Here is a 26,414-nt window from a genome sequence, read left to right as displayed (position 1 = left end):
AAATTCCTTGTTGACCTAAATTATGCCAGGGTGAAAGGGGTCACACTGGGACATTTTGGTTTGTTTGTTTTTTGTTTTTTCTAATTTGGGCTTAGTAATGTCTGGGGTATATGATTAATTTTTTCAGCATTTACATGTATGCACATATTTTAGGATGGAGGCCTAGAAGAACTATTTTATTTGCAAGCTGGGATGCAGAAGAATTTGGTCTTCTTGGTTCTACTGAGTGGGCAGAGGTTAGTTGATAATTTGCTATAATATAAATTTTCATAATAATAAAAGTTAGGGCTTAATTGTTAAGCATGTAAAAATGACAAGTGAATCAAGTGAGAAAATATTCAAAGTTTTTGCCAAAAAATCTGAAGCAATATAACCTCATTCAAAAATCAGCAATAAAAATCCCTTTGTCACCGAAAAACTAAGTTTTCTTTGAGCTTTTTAGAGGCACTTAATGTCAATTGTTAAAATTAATTTATCTTTATTTCCCAGAAGCGTGGTAGTAAATAAGTAGCTATACTAGACAACATACTCAAAATATGTTTGATTTCTATCATGATTCTATTATTCTTTCCTAAATAGCTTCTAAAGCTAACCTCATTTAAAGGCCCCTTGAACTTGTTCAATAAGGTATACTTTTCAAATGTATCTTCCTTATATCATAATGACCTGCTCCATATTAAATAATGTGAAAAGTGTGGCAGAAAGTCCCATCACATAATATTTACTAGTTTCCTTGAAAAGTGATTTTACCTGCATGTATTTTTGGCTTTGTGAAATAGAAGCTTTAGCTGTAAATACATGCAAGGTTCATATTTATTCCATTTACTTCCAGTCATGCTGCAAATATTTATTTGGCTCCTGCTATACTCCACGTATTATGTGAAACCCTGTAAACTTCAATTTTGTTTGGGGAAAAAAAAATAGTGCTCCTGTAGACCTATTTGAAGCTTTTACAAAAAAGATTTATGCTGATGTTAGAAGGAGTCTAGATATTTTGAGGCTTTGATTTGTATCTTTCAAATTATTTTTATCACTTAGACTTGATAAAATATATTTTTTGTATTTTCTATCATACACTCAAAATGCCTAGGAATTGCATGTTTTGGAGACTCAGAATCCACATTGATATCTCAAAAAAACTATTACACTTTTTGTCAGTTTTCTAAAAATGTGCAATTATCAAACATTACCAGTAGGTGGTAGCATCCCATAGGATAACTTGACATCATGTTCCAGGCACTGAGACATCAACTTCATACATTTTTCAACCTGTAAATTTGAAGTAGCTCATTCCCTGTGAATCAGGCAAGAATATTTGCTTAAATAGTAAGATGTTAATGGGAAGATTTTCACTGAAAAGTCTCTTAAGTCATTCATGTTTGCTAAGAAAATTTTTTGAAGGATAAACAACAATATGGATAAGAAATTAACTCCTTTTCCATTTATCATAAGTGTAGGAACAGTTTCACCTTAAATGCTAGCCTTAAAAAAGTTTTTCCTGTTGTTTCTTAACAATAATCTTTATTGAAATTCTTTCAAAGTAACTCTCTTTTGAGAATCTTACATGTCAAATTTTTGCTTAACATGGACCAGCCTAAATCAGAAATCTCCATACAGTAAATTTGGATGTGCAGGGAGGTGTGGGGGGTGAGAGGGTGGGTTACAACTTTATGTTTCTAATTTTCTATCTTTTTATTATAGGAGAATTCCAGACTCCTTCAAGAGCGTGGTGTGGCCTATATTAATGCTGATTCATCGATAGAAGGTGAATATAATTTGTCTCATAAAAAAGATGTGATCATGCTATGATAAGCAGTTTAGTTCATAAATTATGCACTAACACAGGAGGCATTCTATTAATGTATGGTTAGGGAATCTTCTGCTGGTTTGTCAGGTTGCTACCCCTGACTCACAGCCGTGTGGCAGCCCTAGTTGAAAGATTCTTTAAAATTTTTATGTGCTTTGCCCTATGGAGTGCTAATTCAGTACAACAGCATTTTTTGATTTGCTCCATCTGGCAGATTACCTTTTATATGGCAGGAATGTATTAACTATCTGTTGAATAAGTAAGTCATGGATCTAAATAATTTTATGATTTAGAATGGGGTAGAAAAATAGCATTTAAATTTAACCCTCAGTTTCATCATAATATCATGCATACCAATTTTGAAAAAAACACTGATTTCTGAGATTTCATTTATTATCTAGTATTTTCATTTTTAATTTTTTTATTAATTCTAACAAAATTTACTGAGCTCCTCTCTGCACAATGTACTTTTCCAGGGATTCAGAGGAGTCAGAGCTTAGCAGGGAATGATCTTATACTCAGGAGTTTATGGCTCAGTATAGATGGTAGAATAAATCAGTCTTGAATTATAATATACAGAGGTGCTATAAGAGGGATGTAATCAAACTGTTCTGGGAGTTCAGAGGAAATAATAATAGCAACTTCAAGAAAGGCTTAAGCATTGGAATAGGAATTTGAGATAGAAGAATGGATACAGTTTTAATAAGCAAAAAGGTGAACTAAAGGACATCTCAAGTTGATTTCACTAAAATTAAAGAGTCCATTGTCACTGTATTCCAGCTCCACTAATCTTTCTATTCTGTGACCAAATGCAGTGTACCAGCCATTGCAACTGCTGTTCTCTATTCTCAGACTGCTCTTCAGTACCTCTCTGCCTGTTTGATTCTTATCCTTACAGTCTCCTCTGAAATGTCACTTTTTCAGAGAAGCCGTATTTTCATAGCACTCATCGCTATCATTTTCAAGAAATTATTTGTTTTATAAACTGCCTCCCACAATAGATAGTATTCTTCAGCAGGGAACAGACAGTGTCTTGCTTGTCCACTCCTTGATTTCTAGTTTTTCATTAAGTAAATATTTGTGGCATGGAGTATTTCATTAAGTAAATATTTGTGGCATGGATGCAAAAAAATGAAGGAATATGTGAGTGTAGGGTGGACTTTCAGAATATTTTCTTTAGTGTATTAGTACATTTTCCATGTCAACAATTGGGACGTGGTACCTTGATGGAGTCATTTTGACATTTACATTGTCTTCTTTGTCCACACATCTGAACTACATTGTCCTAAAAGTTAGTTTACACAGTGCATTTCAGTTGTCTTTTCCTCCTCCTCTCAGGCTACTGGCTAAGGGAAAGTGGGCGCATGAGAAAGGGGGAAAACAGGAGGGTGTCCTTGCTTTATAACACCCTGCTTTCTAGGGAACTAATCATTCCAGTGAGAACTAATCCACTCGTGTGACAGGGAGAACCCACTCACTCTTGTGAGAATTAATCCAGTCCAGCATGCAAGTGGCAGTAATGCTTCTTGACCTAATCACCTTTCAAAGGCTCCAGTTTCCAATACTGCCACATCAGGGACCAAATTTCTAACGCATGAATTCTGAGAAACACAGTCAAACCATAGCACTCCCAACACAAACCACTCTTAAACTTAATCCCTTTTCCAAGTGTGCTATGTCTTCTGTTTGGATTGATTCCATCATGTTGACATTATTATACAGTACAGAATTTAGCTTACACAGAATGCCAAAAGTGTAGTAGGTGCTGTCTTAAATGCTTTACATGTAAAAATTTATTTAATACTCACAATAATCCTGTAAGGTAAGTATGCTTTATTATCTCTTTTGTATTGAAGAGGAAACTGAGATTCAGAAAAGTAAATTAATTTTCCCAAGGTCACACAGCTACTGTAATGTTGAGCTTAGACTCAAATCAAGCTGGTCTGTTTCAGCTTTTTCCTTCTAACCACTACACTCTATTGCCTCTCACTCCTTTCTACACGTTTTTGGTATCATATTACAGCTATATGGTTCTGCATCTGCTCTTTTTTCATTCAGTGACATATTATGGAAAACTTTTCATATCAATAAATATGGATCTATTTCACTGGAAAACAAAGAAACGTGCCACAATATATTCAATAGGACAATTTTTGTACCAATTCTCTAGTTGATGGTCAGATCGCTTCAGTTTGTTGCAGTAAATATCCTTTTATTTGCATGCTTTTTTCTATATAAGGAGAGGGGATGGTAGAGCGCTACAAACATAATTGTTTAGTCCTGCAATATGTGCATTTAAATTGTAGAATTGCTCCCAATCTACCCCCTTCCCTAATTGATATTCTTTTAAGCACTTTTTCTCTTTTAAAACTTGCATTGGCTATTTGTGCACATTTATTCCTCCAGATGAATTTTAGAATTTTAAAATCAACTTTTCAAGTTCCATAAGCAATCCTTCTAGTGTGTCACTATTTATTTCTAAAGCCTCAACATTTTCTGTTCCCAAACATGGATCCTAAGGTTTGGGATAAAAGCTACTTGCCATCCTTTGAGTGTATCGTGTGCTATTATATTTCTGGGCATTTGTACAGGCTATGCCCATAGCTGAAACTACCATTTCCTTTTGGCTCAGCTGTCTCCTTCTGGTTCTAGAAAACTCAGTACAAGAGTCACCCCCTTGGTGAAGTTGTCTTAACTTCCTCTCCCCCACACTGTCCTCCTGAGTTGGCCTCCCGTCCCTGTGCTCCCAAGGCCTCCCAAGAGCACCTCTCCTGGCTGATTCTCTTGACTTTCACACCTGCCAGCCCTTGAACTCCTGAGGAATGGGAATGCCATGTCTGCTCTCTATTCAGAACCAGGTAGAAGGCTCCTGGCTCACAAATTCATTTTCACAATAAATATGTATTAGGTGAATGCTAAATGCTACAACTGTTTTAAAGCACTGGGCTATGGCAGCAAGTTAAATAGAGCGCCTAGTCCCATGAAACTTATTTTCTAGTAGGAAGACAGATAATAAAAAGACATGTACTTGATATGTTAGTTAAATGAGTAATATGGAGAAAAATAAGCCAACGTTAAGAGAGAAATGGAGTGGTTAAGACAGAGAGTGGGGAAGAGTGTGCTGTTTGGTAGGGTGGTCAGGGGAAACCTCTTAGAAAATGTGACATTAGACGAGAGGAGGAATAAGGCACACAGATATAATGCAGAACACTGATCCAGGCTGAGGGAACAGTGTGTGCAAAGACCCTGAGACAGAATTCTTGGGCAGAGTAAAGAGATGAAGATTTGGAGAGGTGACCTGGGGTCATTTCATATGTGGCACAGTGGGCCATGGTGAAGATGAGGATTTTATAGAGTGAGATGCGGAACTGTTGGAGAGTTTTAATTGAATTTAGGTTTTAAGAGAATCATTCTGGCTAGGGAGTTAACAACGGTCTTTGAATAAAAGAATTTCAGAAATAAATGAAATAAAAAGCAATCTTCTATTTCCTTATTTTTCAGGAAACTACACTCTGAGAGTTGACTGTACACCACTGATGTACAGCTTGGTATATAACCTAACAAAAGAGGTAAAAACGATTACATATAATTTAAGAAAATCTAAATTCTACAAATGACGTTTTCTTGAGGTGCCATTATTATGTTACACATTGGCATTGTTTTATATCTAATTTTTTCATATAATAAATATCCACTCTGTAGAGCATCAAATGTAACAAACTGTTTACACACATTTCTTCATTCCTCTCCATGTCACAGTAAGGCAGTATCTGAGCATTTGAATAGCATTATGTCTGCCATCGTCATATTGAAAATGAGGAAACCAAGCTGAAAGAATATCAACCACCAAAGTCATGCAACTTGTACAGTAGCTGATCCATGACTTGGTCCTATGGCTTTCCTTAATTTTAACCCTGGTTTATACTCCTTACTATAGTGGTACCAATTAAATAAAGACACAGGAGGAGTTCTGACTGAGAAGAGTATACATAAGAAAACTAGGTGCTGATTTCCAGGGACAAATCAATGTGGGACAGAGGCTAGGTGTGACCATGTAGGTCACTTTAATAACCTCTGAATTAAGATAAAATTATTCTTTTCCTTAATAAAGACATATTTTAAGCCATTCTTATAATTTTCCTTATCAAAAACACACCTTAATTTTTCAATACATTTTGTATAGAAAATTAGACATTAATTAGAATTTTTAACTCTTAGTAACCTTAATATCTAGTGAAAACCAAGAAATCAAGATATCTTGAACTGTCTGCCACATATTAGTATTTTACTTATTTGGAAATGACACAGACATTTAATGAATATCAATCATTTAATTTAACATGACATAACTTTGAAATTTCAAATTACATGAAAAGTTCATTTGTAAATTAACTTATTCACATTCACCTAATTTATTTATTTTATCAATTATAACTAGATTGCTCATATAAACTGAGATGTTAGACAAAGCTAGTCATCATTTCAAGTTATTTTGCTGATAGACATCATTATAGCCTGTGAATATCAGGTGTTCACCTACACAATAATCTTAAAGTTAAAAAAAAATGGGTATTTTGCCTGTAACTCAGAAGATATAGCTGTGGTCAATAAACCAACAATATTAAACAAGATCATTCTGTTTTTAGGCTGGATTAAGAGTTTTATAATCTTTGTGTCAAACCCTGACACCTTTAAACATCTAACAGAGACAAATTTAAAATCGTCTGACCCAGGCAAAAATGTATGTTGACCATTCTGAAGACATTTAAAAAATTTTATCCACAAATTTAAAAACCAGCTTATTTATCAAAGATTTACTTAAGTCACATGAACTAAAAACATTTGGGTTAGTTACTACATTTTTGATAAAATATTTGGTTTACATACTTTAAAAAAATAAATAATCATAGCTCTTTCATATATTTTGATAAAAAATATTACACAGCATAAAATCATAGAGACAAATACACAAACACATGGATAGAAGCAGATTTCCTCGTTTTAATTTTTTAATTTTAGTCATAAAACAGTAGAACATAGTAATACAAACTCACTGGTTTATAAAGACACTTGGATTTAAATTATACTTCAGACAACATGGTACCTGTTTACATGGATAAACTTTATTTGCCCCAATAGGTAAAACACTTTTTTCGTTTTCAAATGAATTTAGTGTTAAACTTCTAATGTTTACATTTTAGCTAATAGCAGCTGAATTGTATAAGAAAACCAAAACATTCAAGCAGCCTTGAATCTTTAACAACACATTTTTCTTTTGTTTACCAGTCTGGTTTGTTGAAATAGTCAATGTGGGTGTGGGCAGGGAAGTATTTTAAAAAACCAAAAACCAAAAGAAAACAAAACCATTTACAGGTGATTTTGTTTTTTCTTTTTTGCTTTGTTTCTGTTCCTCGAGTGGCAGACAAAACAATTTTTATGCGGGAAAGAAATTACTTATATTTTTTCTCTGAGCTCAAGATTTGTACCTGTTTGATCTCACAACCTAACTTTTATAAACATTTATCTAGTTCTTTTACTTTTAGAATATCAATCCTTTAATTAATTGTTCTATCACATTAAGCAATTGTTAGCTAGAAAAGCCTAAATTTACATTTCCAAAAGGGATGACTCTTAGGAAGTGTTCAGTTCATTGAGACTGATTTTCTGGTGGGGATGGAGGAAGTTGAGAAAAAAATTTCAGGGCCCTTTTTCTATTGTGGAAATCTCTTTTCCAGTGACCTAGTTTTTTACAATCACGGCAGAGACCAGAGGGTCTCCACTTAATGCTTTGTCTGGGCATTTCGATCTGTTGTAAATGAAGGCATGGAACCAACCTAAATGTCCATCAATGGAAGATTGCATAAGGAAATATATATATCATGGAATGCTACTCTGCTATAAAAAAAGAATGAAATACTCCCATTTGCAACAACATGGATGAGCCTGGAGAAACTTATGTTGAATGAAATAAGCAAAACACAGAGGGATAAATACCATATGTACTCACTCATATGTGGGAGCTAAGAGAGAAAGAAGGAAGGAAAGCAAGAGGACAGCAGTGCGTTGGACTTGCAGAGGGAGAGAACATTCTATGGGCTACAAAGTGGAGTGGGAGGGAAATGGGGAGGGAGAGAGACGTTGGGGATAATTGGGTAGGGGACATGGGGTTCAAATGCAATTTGTGGTAATGGGTATACAGCCAGAATGAATCTGGCCCCCACATCATGGACATGAGGGGTGACAATCAGCTTTGTGTATCTCATGAATATTCATAACCAATAATTTTAAAAAAAAATCTTAGTGGTTTTCTTTTTCCTGAGTGGTGTCCTCAAAGGTGCAGGCAAGTAGATTTGCTAAGTTGATTAAATCAGGAGTTGGCATAGTTAACCGTTCTGTGTGAGCTCTTTTAACAAGCTGTAAAACCAATCAAGAAAGGCCATTCATAAACATGGAATAAAAAGCTACTTGAGTAGAATTAACATCCATAGCTGGGGAAGATTTACGAAAAATAAATTTGAAGAGCTTGAGTGGTCCCTTTAATTGACATAAATTATCCTTGGTGTAATTTGTTCATTGATTAGAAATCTGCACAAGAATGGACCATTGATTCTGAATGAACAGCCATTTGAAGTCCTTAGAGGGTTTGGTTTGCTTTAGAATTTTGAGGATCTCATTCCATTTCTTACTAATCTCTGAAGAGGAAAGAAAATGTTATAAATCCTGTCAGAGAATGTCAGGATTTTGGACCAGTGTTTTTAATGGTGGTGACCACCCTAGTGGCTTTCAATCAGCTAATCGGTGTTCATCATTTAGAATGTTTATTTTTGCTCTTACAGTATTTTCAGAAACAAGCAAGAGAAATGAGCCACATCATTTACAGACATGCATAACCAAACCAAAAAGGACCCAAAATACCAAAAAAAAAAAGCCAGGCACACAGACCAAACAAAATAATAAATCAGTTGTGCAGAACTGAAAACAAATTCACCAAAAAAGGACAGGCCTCACAGACAGAATGTAAATTGTGTAGAAACCAGATTTCTCAAACCAGGACACTTGTCTTTCTACCAGAAGAGGCTTGCCAAAAAAATAAAAATAAATAAAAAAAACAAAAGCTTTCCTGGTCTCAATAAGGTGACTTTGTACCAAATCCTAAGTAATGTCAAAGAACTGACCAAAGGGAGGAAGTCCGAGAATCTGAGAGAAGATTCACCAGGGCAGAAAGGGTGACCCCAGAAATGTAGAGCATCAGGGCTTGGTTTACACAGCACTCAGATCCAGGGGCTGCCAATTTGTCCAAGGTGAGCTTACTCGGTCCTGCTTCTGAACACCATTTATGTCAAACTGAATTACAGAGAGAGGCTTTCTAAAAGAAAATGATGCTTATTCAGGAATAGGGCATTGCAGTGAGAATACACATGCTGTAGTAAACTATGTGGGTATTCAGAGAGGTAAAGGAAGACAAAAGAAAAATGCAGAGCATTACATGATTGTTTTGGGATAATTATCCTAGGCTACAAGGATCAATAACAAGGGTGGCAACATTCCGAGGTTGGACAGGCAGCGGCTGGGCATATGTCCTTCCAGAAGAATTTTTGTGTGTGTAAGGTTGTGATGGACTCTGTTCAAGGTTACGGTTTTTGCAGAGTCTTTTGCAATAGTTCCCGTCATCAAGCATTTATGCGTGAGAACCCTCCCATCATGACCTTCCCCAACTCTTATTTGTCGGGGTTTGACACAGTGAATCATTTTGATTCTGACAACTTTCACAACGTGATAAAATTACCAACTAAAATGTAGTTACCAAGAAAAACACATTTTTTTTCTTCAAATAGGGATTGTAAATAAAACCTAAATGCCATTAAGCCTTGGTATGAAAAGCATGGGATTTAATTATATATCTTAACTTCTTTTAGAGGAAAATAAAAATTAATTTGAAAATATCTATCTAGTTATTTAAGAGCTTCATCATTTGCCTTCAATGTTATCAATTACCATGCAATGTATAAAAATTAAAATCTCTGAAACATGGTATTCCAGAGAATTCCCACCATTTATGCAATTTAAGATGAATGCTAAAGAAACTTCGCAGTTATTTTTATTTACTAGCTGGGTTGGTGGCACCCTGTGACTTGCAAAAATATTGCACTGTAGGTCAGGTTTGAAATTATGTGATGCTTGTAATTTTATATTTTGTTTTATTTTGCTGTGTTTCTTTTAGGATAGTGATTTGTAACATTTCGAATTTTGCTCATAGACTGAAAATTTAGTAGTATACTTTCACACTATTTCAAATTTGCCTTTTTTAGAATAAATGAAGTTTTGCTGTCCCTTGTATCAAAGTTTCATGTAAATTTATAAACATGACAAATTGTTTTATTGCTTCATTCATTCATATTTTACAAGTTAAGATGTTGACATAACATCTCTCATGCTTATGCATCTCTCTTCATGCTTATGCAAATTTAATTTTTGTCCTGATAGAACTTTGCATGTATATCTATTATAGCACCTAATTGAATTCTACCTTTTTAAAAATTGATTATGCATATTCATGGGGTACAAAGCTGACCATCACCACTTGTGCACAAGATGTGATGGCCAGGTCAATACTATGAGCATGCCCATTTCCATGAATTGCAGTTATTCTCCATGTCCCTAACCCAGTTAATCCCCAACCTCCCTCCACCCCTCCACCCCACTCTGCAAGCCTAGGTCTGCTCTCTTCCTCTACAAGTCCAAGTCACCTTCTTCCTTCCTTCTTTCTCTTAGCTCCCTCTTATGAGTGAAGATATGTGGTATTTTTTCTGCTGTGCCTGGCTTATTTCACTTGACACACACAATTTTCTCCAAGCTCGTCCATGTTGCTGCGAATGGCAGAGTTTCATTCTTTTCATGGCTGAGTAATATTACGTTGTGCATATGTACCACATTTTCCTCATCCAGTCTTCGGTCAATGGACATTTAGGTTGGTTCCATATCTTGGCTGTTGCAAATAAAGCTGTGATGAACATGGGAGTGCAGGTATCCCTTCAAACTGATGATTTCCACTCCGCTGGGTACATACCTAGAAGTGAGATTGCTGAATCATATGGTAGATCTACCTGTAGCCGAGAAACCTCTGTACTGTTTTCCAAAGTAGTTGTACTAATTTACAGTCCCACTGACAGTGTAGGAGTGTTCGCTGCTCTCTACATCCTCATCAGCACTTGTTATTTTCAGTCTTTTTGATTATAGCCAGTCTAATTGGGATAAGGTGATATCTCAAGGTGGTTTTAATCTGCATTTCCCTGATGATTAGTGATGTTTAGCATTTTTTCAAGTACCTTTTGTCCATGTGTATGTCTTCCTTCAAAAAATGTTTATTCAACACCTTTGCCCATTTTTTAATTGGGTTATTTATTTACTTATTTTACTGTGTAATTTCTCCAGTTCCTTGTATATTCTGGATATTAATCCCTTGTTAGATGTATAGTTTTCAAATATTTTCTCCCATTCTGTAGGTTGTTGTTTCACTCTGTCGATTGTCTCCTTTGCTGTGCAGAAGCTTCTTAGTTTGATATAAACCTATTTATTTGTCTTTTCTTTTGTTGCTGGGCTTTTGTACTCTTCTTTATAAAATCTGTGTCCAGTCTTAGTTCCTGAAGTGTTTCCCCTGCATTTTCCCTTAGTAGTTTTGTAGTTTCAGATCTTACACTTAAGTAAGTCTTTTATCCATTTTTAGTTGTTTTTAGTATATGGTGAGGGGTGCATGTTTAGTTTCATTCTTCTGCATATTGATATCCAGTTTTCTCAGCACCACTTACAGAAGAGGCAGTCTTTTCCCCAGTGTATGTTCTTGTTGCTTTTCTCAAATATCAATTGGCTATAAGCCTGTGGATTGATTTCTGGGTTCTCTATTCTGTTTTACTGGTCTGAGTGTCTATTTTATGCCAGTACCATGCTTTTTTGGTTACTATAGCTTTTAGTATCATTTGAAGTCAGATAGTGTGATGCCTCCGGCTTAATATTTTTTTGCTCAGCATTGCTTTGGCTATTCAGGGTCTTTTGTTGTTCCATGTGAATGTTAATTTTTTTTTTTTCTATTTCTGTGAAGAATTTCATTGGCATTTTGATGGGGGTTGCATTGTTTCTGTATATTGCTCCGGGTAGTATGTACATTTTCACAACGTCAGTTCTCCTAAGCCAAGAGCATAGATTGTCTTTCCATCTGATATAAGAATAGCGATTACTGCTCATTTTTGGTTTCCATTTGCATGGTATATGTTTTTCCATCTCTTCACTATTAGTCTGTGTGCACCTTTACCAGTGAGATGAGTCTCCTGAAGACAGCATATAGTTGGGTCTTGCTTTTTTATCTAATCCATCAGTCTGTGTCTTTGGAGTGGGGAGTTTATTCCATTTACATTTAGGGTTTTTATTGAGAGGTATTGTTGTATTCCTGGCACTTTATGGCTTTATGTTTATATGTTTTGAGAGTAACATTTGTTCCTCACTTCTCCTTGTATTATTGATTTCAATGTTTGTGGTTTTTTTTCTTTTCTTTTTTTTTTGAGGTGGTAATATTTAGTTTCTTTTCTCTTTCTCATTTTTATTTGTGTTTTACCTAGTGGATTTTGTTCTTATTTGTTTATTCATGGTAATGATTATTGTTTTTTGGATTCCATTGCAGGACTCCCTTGAGTATTTCTCCCATGACTGGTCATGTGGTGATGAACTCTTGCAGTTTTTGCTTGCCTGGGACATACTCTATTTCTTTCTCATTTTTGAAGGATAGCCTTGCCAGATATAATATTCTTGGCTGGCAGTTTTTTTCTTTCAGTATTTTGAATATGTCATCCCATTTTCTTCTTGCTGTAGGGTTTCAGTTGAGAAGTCTGCTGTTCGACTGATGGGTGCTCCCTTATAAGTGACTTGATGCTTTTCTCCTGCTGCTTTTAGGATTCTTTCTTTGACCTTGAGAGTTACTGAATTCCTTTGGGGTGTCATATTTCTGATTTTTTCATATTTCTAGTATCTCTATGTTGATGTTTGCTCATCTGGTAGATCAGTTGCTTCTTCTGTTACTCTGAAGTAGACTTTAGGAGAAAGACTTCTTCCTCTTTTTCCAGACTCCTCCGTTGACTCTCCTTGTGACAATGAAGTTGAATATGTGGTGGGCCACCTGCACAGTAGTTGTGGATGTTACTAAGGCAGTGAGCTATCCTTGCAACAATATTACCTGTGTTCATGGCTATTGTGCACCACCTCCACAGAAGCTGTGTGAAGACTCACGGTTGTGGCATGGTGCATGGGGTCCTGCCAACTGTGTAGGTGGGGTGGGGCTAGGTAGGTGGCTGGCCTGTTCTCCTGCCTCCCTGGGTGCCTCTCCTGTCTGAATTCTACATTTTTACTTACATACTAATCATCTCTATTAGAGAGTATGCTATATGTCTTATTTATCTCTGTCTCTGGTATCTACAAAAAGTATTAAGCAGTATAGGTACTCCTCTATAAACTTTCTGAATTGAGTTCATGGAAAAATAGTACATAGTGCTTTTTAAAATATAAAATAAAAACATTTTATGCCATGTATTGTTTGGTTTCCTGTAAATAACTATGGGGTATTAACTACAGTTTAGTTTGCTGAATATTTTTGGCACAACACTTAATTCTCTGTGTATAGTATTCAATAATAGGTCATATTTTACTCCCTTTATTTTCTCATTTGTAACACCAGAAAATTTATTTGAAGCCCAGTGCTTAACAGAATTACCATTAATAATTAATTAAATACATTATTACCAACATTGTACTTTATTATATATTATTTAAGACTTTGGCACCCTTAGTTGCAAGAAATAATATTAAAAGGACTGCTTTTTCCCTTATCCAGTTTGCCTCTTTCCATTTTATTTTTTATAAGAGGAGAAGGAATATATGGTTTTGAGAGTAGAAAATAAAAAAATAGACAAAAGATCATACAATATGATCATTCACTTAAAAACAATGGCTTGGTAATAAGTTGGTGTAGCCTTCTTTACTATGTATTCATGCATTTATTTTTATAATGTATTTGCACCTATACAGGATCTATACAGGATAACATGAGCATTTTCCCATATTTTCAGAAACTCACTGCAATTCTTGATGACTGCTAATATATGGATCACATTCCTTGTTTTGCTAATCTATAGTTTAGCCATTCACTCCCAGTCTAATGGATATCTATCTAGGTCTTAATACATCTGATTTAAAAGTGTTGTCTTTTATTTGTTTGTTTGTTTTAATTTGTGTAGCTGCAAAGCCCTGATGAAGGCTTTGAAGGCAAATCTCTTTATGAGAGCTGGAGTGAGAAAAGTTCCTCACCTGAGTTCAGTGGTGTGCCCAGGTAAACAAACAAACAAAACTTTCTATACAGAATTTAGTCTGTGATTGTTTTGAAAATAAAAGAGTATTTTATTTCAATCAATAATTTAAAAAATTAACATTCATAATGCTCTAAAATCTCATAAAGGTAAAACAATTCTTAGGTTTACAAATAAAATGTTACTGTGTGTTTTGAAGTTAACTGTAGGTCTTCAAAAACTGATGCTCTTAACAAGAGGTAACATATACACACAGGAGATTTTTAAAAAGATTATAATGGAGGTAATGGTGGAAAGTAATTCTGTTCATATTTCAGTCCCCTCATCACTCTGTAATTATTTTTTTCTGAACATCATACAGTTAAGAAATGTGGTTACTCTAATAAAAGTATAAACATCACTTCAGCACTGTGTATCTACACAAGCAAGAGAAGAGGAATAAATATCTCAGTTGTATGAGATTGTAGATGTCAACATTATGAATAATTTTAAGTATTAAGGGCATAACATTTCTAAATTATCTGGAAAATTGTTGATTCTTTTTACTTTATCATGTATAATAACTTTAGATGATAAGAAGAATTAAGTAATCTAAAGGAAAATATTTTCCAACTTAAGGAATCTCTAAAAAAAAATGACATAAAATATCACTTCTACACAAAATTACGTTACAGACTTAGGTATTTTGTGATCAGAATTAATATTTCTCCCGTTATTTGCTGCATGTCTAAGGTTGTACACTTAAAAATTATATTTGTCATAGTAAGAATAAAGTTTAGTTTTATTGATTTTTAATCTTTACTTGATGAAGAAATTACTCTGAAATAATTCTCTTATTTTACCCCTAATAGGATTAGCAAATTAGGATCTGGCAATGATTTTGAGGTGTTCTTCCAAAGACTTGGAATTCCTTCAGGTAGAGCACGTTATACAAAAAATTGGGTGAGTCTATCAATAATTTCTTCAAGATTATTTATGAATATATATGTTTTTTATTTTAACATTTACTTGTACATTTTGTGGGATACAGTGTTGTTTCAATACATGCATATACTGCACAATGATTCAGTTAGGGTAGATAGCATAGTTTTCTACCTGCTAGTCCACCAAATCTCTTTCCCACCGAATCTCACCTCCCCTCCCAGCCTCTGGTAACCATTATTCTACTCTCTTACTTCTTTCTATGAGTCTGAGAATCACATTTTTTTTATTAGATTCCACATGCGAGAGAGATTGTGCGGTATTTGTCTTTCTGTGCCTGAATTACATTACTTAACATGATAATTTTCTATTCCATCCATGTTTCTTCAAATGATAGGATATCACTTTTATTTTTATAGCTGAATAGTATCCCATTATGAATATATATGACAGGTTTTTATCCATTCGTCCATTGATGGGCATTTAGGTTGATTCCATGTCTTGGTTATTGTGAATAGCATTGCAATGCATATGGGGATGCAGATGTCTTTTTGATATATTGATTTCATTTTCTTGGGATGTATACCTAGTAGTGGGATAGATGGGTCATAAGGTAGATAAATTTGGGTCATAAGGTAGATAAATTTTTATTTCTCTGAGGAACTTCCATGCTGTTTTCCACAATGGCAATACCCGTTTATATTCCCACTGACAAAAGAGGAGAGTTCCCTTTTCCCCACATCCTCGCCAACATTTTTTATTGTCTGCCTTTTTGATAATAGGTATTCTAACTCAGGTGAGATGATATCTCATTACAATTTTAATTTGCGTTTCCCTGATGATTAGTAATTTTGTGCATGTTTTCATGTGTCTGTTGGCCACTTGTATATCTTCTTTTGATAAATGTCTGTTGCCCACTTTTAATTGGGTTGTTGTTATTATTATTATTATTATTTTCTGTTGAGTTGAGTTCCTTATATATTCTGGATATTAGCCTCTTGTCTGATGTGTAGTTTGCAACCACTTTCTTCCATTCAGTAAGTTTTCTCTTCACTTTGTTGATAGTGTCCCTTGCTGTGCAGAAGCTTTTCAGTTTTATGTAGTCCCATTTGTGTATTTCTGCTTTAATTGCCTGTGCCTTTGTAGTCTCACTTATAAAAGTGCTGACCACTACCATTTTGCATAGTGTTTCTGCTATGTTTTCTTCTAGTTAGTTTCACAGTTTTGGGTCTTAAATTTAGGTCATTAACCTATTTTGAGTTGATTTTTGTGCATGGGAAAAATAGGAATCAAGTTTCAATCTTCTGCATGTGGATATCCAGTCTTCCCAGCACCACTTATTGAAAAAGCTGTCTTTTCCCCACTCTATAGTCTTGGCACCTTTGTTCAAAATCAGTTGGCTGTAAGTGTGCAGGTTTATTTCTGGCTCTATTCTGTTCGATTGGCATATTGGTCTCTTTTTCTTCCAGAATCATTCTGTTTTGGTTACTATAGTTTTATAAAATATTTTAATGTCAGGAAATGTTATGTCTCCAACTTTGTTGTTTTTATTCAAGATTGCCTTAGCAGTATGGGGTCTTTTGTAGTTCCATACAAATTTTAAGATTGTTTTTTCCATTTCTGTGATTGGTATTTTGATGGGAATTGTATTGAATGTGTAGATACCTTGGGGTGATATGGACATTTAGACAATGTTAATTCTTCCAACCCATGAACGTGGGATATCTTTCCATTTATTTGTATCCTCTTCAATATTTTGTGCCAGTGTTTTATAGATCTTTCACCTCCTTGGTTCAATTTACTCCAAGGTATTTACTTTAATTGCTAGCTATTGAGAATAGGATTACTTTTTGATTTCTTCTTTGGCGATTTCATTATTTGGATATAAGAAACCTATTGATATTTGTGTGTTGACTTTGTATCCTGCCATTATATTAAATTCATTTATTAATTCTAATAAATTTTTGGTGAAGTTTTCTGGGTTTTCTATGTATATGATCTTGGCATCTGCAAATAGAGATAGTTTATCTTCCTACTTTTCAATTTAGATGCCCTTTGTTGCTTTCTATCTCCTTACTGTGCTGGCTAGAACTTCGAGTACTATGTTGTGTAACAGTGAGAGAAGTGAGCATCCTTGTCTTGTTCCAGATCTTAGAGGAAAAGCCTCCAATTTTTGTCCATTTTGTATAATAATAGCTGTGGGTTTTTCATATATGGTCTTTATCGTGTTGAGATATATTCTTCTATACCTAGTTTGTTGAGTGTTTTTGTTAGGAAGAGATACTGGATTTTATTAAATACATTTATGCATCTATTGAAATGATCTTTTTTTTCCCCTTCATTCTGTGGATGTGCTGTATCGCATTTATTGATTTGCATGTGTTGAATCATCTTTAAATACCTGGGGTCTGTCCCACTTGATTATGGTGATAGATTTTTTTAATGTGTTGTTGGATTCTGTTTGCTAGTATTTTGTTGAGGATCTTCTCAGCTGTGTTCATTAGGGGTATTGCTCACAACTTTTTCATTGTATGTTTTCTGGTTTCCATATGAGGTTAATGTTGGCCTTGTAGAATGAATTTGGAGGTATTCCCTTCTTTTCAATTTTTTGGAAGAGTTTGAGAAGAATTGGAATTAGTTCTTTAAATATTTGGTAGAATTCAGCAGTAAAGATGTCTGGTCCTAGGGTTTTCTTTGTTGGAAGACTTCATTATTGATTCAATGTAATTACTGGTTATTGGTGTTTTTAGGTTTTCTCCTTCTTCCTGATTCAACCTTGGTAAGTTGTTTGTATCCAGGAATTTATCCATTACTTCTAGATTTTCCAGTTTGTTTGCATATAGTTGTTCATAATAATACCTTATGATCCTTTGTATTCCTGTGATATTTTCCATTTCTGATTTTACTTATTTGAGTCTTCTCTCTTTTTTTCTTCTTTAGTCTAGCTAAAGGTTTATCAGTTTCGTTATCATTTCAAAAAACCAACTCTTTATTTCATTAATCTTTTGTATTTTTTTAATCTCTAATTTCTGCTCTGATCTTTGTTATTTCTGTCCTTTTATTTATTTTAGGTTTGGTTCATTCTTATTTTTATAGTTCCTCGTGATATAATGTTAGGTTGTTTATTTGAAGTCTTTCTTCTTTGATGTAGGCATTTATTGCTATAAACTTCACTCCTAGAATTGCTTTTGTTGTATCCCTTAGATTCTGGTATGTTATGTTTTCTTTTCATTTGTCTCCAGGAATTTTTTAATTTCCTTTTTTATTTCTTCTTTGACTCGTTTATTGTTTAAGAGCATGTTGTTTAGTTTCTGTGTGTTTGCATGGTTTTTAATATCCCTTTTGATGTTTATTTCTAGTTTTATTGCATTGTGGTCTGACAAAGCAGTTGATATGATCTCAGTTTTTTGAAATTTGTTGAGGCTTGTTTTGTGACCTAACATATGAAAATGTTCCATATGCTTCTGAGAATAATGTGTATTCTGCAGTCATTGGATGAAAGGTTCTATATGTCTGTTAGGTCCTATCTGCCTAGATTAGAGATTAATTCTGATGTTTCCTGGTTAACTTTCTGTGTGGATGATCTGTCCTTTGCTGAAAGTAGGGTGTTAAAACAACCAACTGTTACTGTGTTGGAGCCTATTTCTCGCATTAGTTCCAATAGTAATCGCTTTATACAACTGGGTTCTCTAGAGTTGGGTGAATATATATTTAGAATTGCTATAGCCTCTTGCTGAATTGATCCCTTTATCAATGTATAGTAACATTCCTTATATAAATACATATATATATTAATTCCTTGGATTGAAGTCTATTTTATCTTAAATAAGTATAGCTACTCCTGCTCCTTTTTTGGTTTCCATTTTTATGAAACATCTTTTTCCATCCCTTCACTTTTAGATGGTACATGTCTTTATAGGTGAAGTGATTTTCTTGTAGTTGATGTTCTTGTTTTTTAATCCATTGAGCCAGTCTGTGTCGTTTAATTGGTGCATTTAATCCATTTACATGTAGAATTATTATTGATATATATTCTGCCATTTTGTTACTTTTTTTTCTGGTTGATTTGTTGATTTTTTTTTTTCTGATCTTACTGTCTTCCTCTTTAATTGAGTGGTTTTCTCTAGTACTGTATTTTGATTACTCACTATTTATTTTCAGTATGTCTAAGTTTTTGTATTATGGTTACCATGAAGCTCACAAACAAACTTGTTATAGGTATAACAGATTATTTTAGGCTAATAACAACTTAATTTTGATATCTAAGAAAAAAAAAACAAAGCCAACTCTAGGCTTTGGCGTCATTCCCCTTCACTTTTTGACATTGTGTTATTTCAAGTTACATCTTTTAATATTGCCTGTGTCCTATATAGTTGTGTATATGTTATTTTCTTGTTAGGTTTGTCTTTTAGTCTTCATACTAAAGATGTAAGCAGTTTATTCACCACCCTTACAACACTGGAGTATTTGGAGGTTGTCTGTGAATTTACATTACTAATAAGCTGTGTACCTTAAATGTTTTCTTCCTGCTCCTTTATATCTTATTCTTTCAGATTGAGGAACTCTCTTTAGCATTTCTTGTAAGGCAGGTCTAGTGTTGATGAATTCCCTTAGGTTTTGTTTTTCTGGCAAATACTTTATTTCTGTTTCATATTTGAAGGTTAGTTTTGCTGAATACAAAATTCTTGACTGACAGTCTTTTTCCTTCATCTCTTTGAATATATCATCCCACTCTTTTCTGGCCTGTAGGGTCTCCACAGAGAAATCCACTGACAGAAGTATTGGTGCTATGTTGAATGTCATGTGTTTCTTTTCTCTGGCTGTTTTCAGTGTGCTTTCTTGGTCTTTGGTTTTTGAAAATTTGATTATGATGTGTCTTGGAGTGTTCCTCCTTGCAGTGAATTTGGCTGACAACCTCTGAGCTTCCTGTATCTGGTTGCTGTCATATTTCTCCATGCTTGGAAAATTTTCAGAAATATTTATAAATATATATTAAACAAACAATTCTGACTCCAATGAAGTGACTCAAGCATTAGAGGAATAGGGGAATTTGTGAGCAGAAGGAAGTCTCAGAGGTTGATGGTGCTCCTACTGCATGGTATAGTTCCCACATATCATATCCTGAGCCCTATATTCACATGTCAGTTGGTACCAATACTCACGTCTGCCAACTTGAACTTCTGTGGACTCCCTTAAATATATATATTTTTTCTTTTGATGGCAATGTATTCACTTGTTCATTTCAGTTGGAAATGGAGGAATTGTCTATGACTCCTGTATCCTCATTATCATTCAAAATTAATCAGTATACAGACCTAAACATATTTGAATTTTTGTATATTATTGTGTCTGCCATCATTAAACAAACAGCAAATCATTAAACAACAAGTAGCATTTATAATACACCGTCAACACATAAAATTCATGATTTCTTTTGTTGTTGTTAATGATAACTTTTATAGTTTAACTTTCATCAGGTATCATATGTACATAGTTTATAAAATGTCATTACCATAAGAGCTTATGATTAAAAAAAGTGGTTCATTATCTCACTTGCATGGTCACTCCACCACTAATTTCTGTTAATCAAATGAACTCTTTTCACTTTTTAAAAATTGGTTTCTTTGATACCTACCTCTATGTTTATAAATAACATGCTTACGCTGCAACTTCACTTTTCAGTTCTATGTTGTTAAAGAAAAAAATTCTTCTGACACTTATTATAATGGCAAGAAGGACTTTATTCAAGACTATTGCAATAGGGATACTATAACAGCAGAAAGATATTGAACTCAATTCCAAACAGGACAAAGACCGCTGGGGATTTACAGCCAACATTATGTATCTATAGGTCTTTTTTGGAAAAAAGTTATTCTTCTCAGACTGTAAATCTTTAATCTCCTGCCATGGAGGTTGAGTGTAAGGCTAATATAGTGGTGGTGGTGAGGGTAGATATTGATATTATCTATATTTTACTCATGAGAATACTACTGCTAAGAAAGGTAAAGTGAACATCTAAAGTTTTTGGTAATAAGTCTTGAAGATTGGATTCAAACACTGTAAAGATAATTTCAGAGTTCCAGTCTCTTCAACACACTGCTATATAAAGTGTTCTTTTATATTGATAACAAAAAAATGAGCATCTTAAAAATGGTCAAAGATATAAATCAGCAATTCACAGTTTGAAAAGTCCTCTCCTTGTCTTTTTGTTTGTTCTTGGCTTTCCTTACACCTGTCTTAGTATCCCCTCTCTGTCCTTAGTGAGATTTCAGATCTACTGCTGAACCCTTCACCTCTCAAACTCCACTCTTCAGCACACTGCCTGTCAGAGAATCGTTTATCCACAGAATTTCAGTGGTTAAACGATTTATTGTACTCCCCTGTATAATATTGTATAATGCTTATTTACTTGCCTCTAAAAGTTCTCTGTCTGTTTTCTTAAATTATTTTTACTCAACTACAATAATGTCCTGTCGTTTATTCAGAGTTTTAAAAACATTTCCACATCTATATTTTTAAAGGCAAGCCTCTTAGGTATCTTTAAAAAAGAGTTTTTATAATATTATTTACATTATTTACACATATAGTTTAATTGGCACAAACCTAAAGTGTGTTTAAATACTATAATATTAGTCTTTTAGTAAGTAGCTTACTAAGTAGGTGCTTAAGTACTTTCCTTTAATCACCATTGACCAAACATTCTTACTGATATTAATAGTAAACATGGCGCTAGGCATTTTCTTATAAGCTATCTTACAAGAGATGTATTTTGTTATTTTTTTGTAGGAAACAAACAAATTCAGCAGCTATCCACTGTATCACAGTGTCTATGAAACATATGAATTGGTGGAAAAGTTCTATGAACCAACATTTAAATATCACCTTACTGTGGCCCAGGTTCGAGGAGGGATGGTGTTTGAACTAGCCAATTCTGTAGTGCTCCCTTTTGACTGTCGAGATTATGCTGTAGTTTTAAGAAAGTATGCTGACAAAATCTACAATATTTCAATGAAACATCCACAAGAAATGAAAACATATGGTGTATCATTTGGTATGTTACTCTTTCTCTTTCAACTTCATTATCTATATGTTTCTGTTGATCTCTGAAGTGTAATGACCTACCTAGTTTTTAGCTCATTTATTATTTATTGCTATTCCATATAATCAAATATTTACCTATAAATATTTTCATTTCGTAAGTTCCCACATCTTATGACACACAAAGTGAAGATACCTTGTAAAACACAAAAGAACATGGCTTTCTGTATTGTTCCCTGTTCTTGAACTGTAGAACAACTCCATTAGAAATATTCTTAAGCTTTTCATGACCACAATTTCTGTTTCAGATTCACTTTTTTCTGCAGTAAAGAATTTTACAGAAATTGCTTCTCAGTTCAGTGAGAGACTACAAGACTTCGAGAAAACCAAGTATGTTCTACATTTGTAAGTTGTGTACATAATAGATATGCTTGAAAGGAAATACTAATTGACATTCTTTGTTGCTGAAATATTTGTGGAAATTTTTTGCTGTTTTCTGTGTCTCCCCTCTAACAAATCCTGTACAGGTCTGCCATATCTCTCAAAGACCTGCTTCCGACATTCTGAATGAGAACCGTGCCACTCAGAAATGCAATGCCTCCTCCGTGCCAACGGATTTGTTACAACATGCCCACCTGAGTATCGATGATTCTCCACTGTGTGACCCCAGCTTTCTCCAGTTTTGTCTCTTGTTCCTTCACCATCAATACATCATACTTCAGCAAATTGCCTTATTTTCAGAGCATAATTTCCCACTACCTTCTCTTGAAGTCATTATCTCCACATAGAATTCCTCATTTCCACTTTCAGCTGGCTAAATTCTATTTATATAGAATGGTAAATACTGTGAAGCCATTATTTTTGGAAATGTTAATCATTTAGGATTAATTCTATATAAAATCACAAACATAAAATATATTTTGAGCTAAATATAAAGATGGAAGAAAAAATGTAAGAACACTAAGGAAAAATTTTTTAAAAGTAGAATTATGAGGATGAACATCTACTGTGTATTAAACATAATATCATGATAGAAATATCAAATCCTTGGGTACTGATACAAGAATACATGGAAAAATAAGAATAGATGCTTTAGACATAGGGTCAGTGATATTTAAGAAAGTATTTGTAATGAAGGATATAGTAGAAATCAATGGGGAAAGAATTATTCATAAATAATATTATATAATCTCTGTTAGAAATTAATAAAAGAAGTAAATTCAGACTCTCACTTCACATTTTATGCAAACGTAAACAAGTGTAGAAGAATTATTTATTAAAAATGGAAATTTCTTGAAGGAAAGATGCCAAGTTAAAATCAATGGAAAATGATGCCATTAGATTTGCAAAGATTAAAATGGTTCAGAATATGAAAATTAATACTAAAAAGCAAAGAGAAAAGAGTTGGAAACTTATTTTGTAAGAAATTCCAAAAGAACAAAGTTGGAAATAGCGCTAATGGACAAGAAAAATAATTCAAAAAGAAGACACATATAGCAAAATATTCTAGTTCACTAATAATTCAAAAAATGAAATAGAAATGAAAATACTATTATTACTTTCTCATTAAATTAAAAACAATTTAAAAGTTGGTTGTGTTCATTGCTCCAGGCGGTATACTGAAGCAGGGGCTCTTGCATTTTTCTCGCATTTTTCTGGAAGGCATAAATACACATTGCAACGGTTTCAAGAGCCATCATAGAGTTCTGATACTGTGACCTAGTATTTCCATTTCTTGAATTTGCTTAAAGAAAGAGTCTCAGGTTTGGAGGGAAAAAGACTGCTCAGAGAAAAATATGAATTATAAAATTGTAACAGCAAATAATTCAAAACACCTTAATGCCTAGGAGGAAAGAACTTACTAGATTAAATATTCACCAATTTCAACACATTGTAACCCTAAAATTGATGATTATAAGGCAATATAATAAGATACCTATAAAATATGAAGCAAAATAGCAGAATAGTATTTTATAGGATTTTTAAAAATATGGTAATTATGTATGTTATTTAATTAGCATTTTATGGTAATTTAAAATATTTTTGTTTTGCTTTAAATTTTTAGTTTGCTGAGTAGTACATACATTTCGTGAAGTTATAACTATATTTATTTCCTTCTTTAGCCCAATGTTATTGAGAATTATGAATGATCAACTGATGTTTCTGGAACGAGCATTTATGGGTTACCAGGGCAGGCCTTTCTATATGTAAGAAAAATAGTATGTCTCTTTGCTATAACGTCACATTTTCTTATTTTTTGCACTATAGAAAAATATCATAGTTGATTTCTCGCAAGCAAATAGAAAATTTCAAAATATATGCAATAAGTAAAAACTATATTGTTTCTTCATGTAGATTCTTGAATATCTTTCTTTTTTAGTATCTTTTTTCCATTTCTTCTTATAAAAGACAAATATGTTCATTTTAGGGAATTTAAAAGATCCAGAAAGTCACAGGAATAAAATAAAAATCTTCTCATTCCCATCAGCCAAATATAAAATCTTGTTTATATTTTGGTGTATATAATTTTAATCTTTCCTATGTTAAATATACTTGTGTTTATGTATTCACGTAACACTTAATAAATCTATATATAAATATATAATATATAATAAATATATATTTATTTACTCACTCCCCTAATGTTGGCATCTAGGTTTTCTTTCCCCCTAAATTGTGATAATTGTATTATTTCTGATAAACATCAACTGTTCCCAGGCTATTCTTAACAAGTATTGCAGAATGAATTGATAATTAGACAGCTGGAAATGGTGTCATGTTTCAGTCTAGGGATTCTCGAAGGGTTTGGGAGCAAGGACATCGTCCAAACAGGGTAGCTGGTTTGCCAATGGCAGCATGAATGTGCTTGTTTACTTCTTCACCTCTTTACTTTGGAGTTAGTTCTTCTCTTCTAGGGCTATTACATGAACTGCCTTAGACTCTTCAATAAAACAGTTTTCTGACTAGGTCATGTGGAACATCACAAAATTGTTTGTAATTATTCTTCATGCTTCGAGCTAAGCATTCTAGCATCCTATTGTGACTTTTTTAAAGAGAAGAAAAAAATACAGTAGTAAGTGGGATGAAAACAAACAGGACTTTAATGATCACAGTTGTGGGTATAATTCAGAGGCTACTATGGTATAGCAGCAAATCAGCACTTATTTGCAGTGTGCTTTGAGACAAATCGTTTAATCACTTAATTGCTCAGACCACAGTTTCCTCTTCTGAAATACTAATATCAACTTTATAGAGTTTATTTATAAGGATTAGAAAAATCATAGGTAAATTCATGAATATGAGGCATGGTCCATAATAGGTAATCAGCAGCTGTTGCTATTGTTGTTGTAGCTCTGAGCCACTTTAAATTATCTATTTAATGTTAAAATTAATTAACACAAATTTCGTAGATTAGTCTTTGGAGATGATTGAAGTGACAAGTGGCTTATTCAAGTCATAAAACTAGAAATATGCAATGCAGGAATTATAGAGTCCTCTTTGTCTCTTGTGTGTCATTTGGACAACTAATAGACTGCAAACTCTTTTGTCAACAGGCATATCATCTATGCTCCAAGCAGCCACAACAAGTATGCAGGGGAATCCTTCCCAGGAATTTATGATGCTCTGTTTGATATTGAAAGCAAAGTGGACCCTTCCAAAGCTTGGGGCGAAGTGAAGAGACAGATTTCTGTCGCATCCTTTACAGTACAGGCTGCAGCAGGTACTTTGAGAGAAGTAGCCTAAAAGGGTTCTTTACAGAACCCGTGTTGAATTTGTATGGTATATCACTCAGAGAGAATCATGACGGGTAATATCGATTAACTGAAAAAGTTGAAGGATATACACACAAACAAACACAGATGAGGGTACTTCAAAAAATTTATGAAAAAATTGAATTAAAAGAGAATACAAATCTTTCCATGAACTTTTTGAAGTACCCTCATGTGTGTGTGTGTGTGTGTGTTTGTTTGCCCATTTTTTTCTTCTCTCTGTAGATAAAAAAGGAGACTTTTTATTCTATAATTATAGAAGGTTATTCTGAAGTTGATATTGAACTAAGTATTAAAATTAAAGAGAGCAGACTAACATAGTAAAACTCTTACCTTGCATTAATTATTAGGATATCAACTCTACTATAGCACTTCCAATTCTATTCATGTGATTGCACACATAGAAAATCATGTTTATTATAGAGCACACTGAGGAAAATGCACAAGGCTGCTCCAAGCCAGAGGCCTCCTCAGGCCCTGCCTGGCCACCCCAAGGTGACAAGAACCTTATCTTAGCATATTAATTAAGAA

General features: G+C 33.8%; 1 protein-coding gene across 1 annotated transcript; it reads left to right on the top strand.

Moving 5' to 3' along the window:
* The first annotated feature begins 134 nt into the window (after positions 1–134).
* Positions 135–25,857, top strand: LOC134376183 (putative N-acetylated-alpha-linked acidic dipeptidase). The gene is made up of 9 exons (XM_063094824.1): positions 135–236; positions 1,702–1,765; positions 5,309–5,376; positions 14,086–14,177; positions 15,006–15,096; positions 21,862–22,126; positions 22,422–22,503; positions 24,237–24,320; positions 25,668–25,857. Exons 1-9 carry the CDS (start codon positions 135–137, stop codon positions 25,855–25,857), a joined length of 1,038 nt encoding a protein of 345 aa, XP_062950894.1.
* The last annotated feature ends 557 nt before the right edge of the window (positions 25,858–26,414 follow it).

The sequence above is a fragment of the Cynocephalus volans genome, chromosome 4, assembly GCF_027409185.1.
Source record: "Cynocephalus volans isolate mCynVol1 chromosome 4, mCynVol1.pri, whole genome shotgun sequence".
Lineage (NCBI taxonomy): Eukaryota > Metazoa > Chordata > Mammalia > Dermoptera > Cynocephalidae > Cynocephalus > Cynocephalus volans.
The sequence above is the reverse complement of the archived record's forward strand: the minus strand, read 5'-3'. Positions and strand labels throughout refer to the sequence as shown.

What these genes read in the sequence shown, in the direction of transcription:
- LOC134376183 (XM_063094824.1), top strand. Translation starts at nt 135, where the DNA reads ATGTATGCACATATTTTAGGATGGAGGCCTAGAAGAACTATTTTATTT. An exon ending in CACGTTATACAAAAAATTGG is followed by an intron (nt 15,097 to 21,861) that starts GTGAGTCTATCA and finishes ATTTTTTTGTAG; the next exon opens with GAAACAAACAAATTCAGCAG. An exon ending in AACATATGGTGTATCATTTG is followed by an intron (nt 22,127 to 22,421) that starts GTATGTTACTCT and finishes TTTCTGTTTCAG; the next exon opens with ATTCACTTTTTTCTGCAGTA.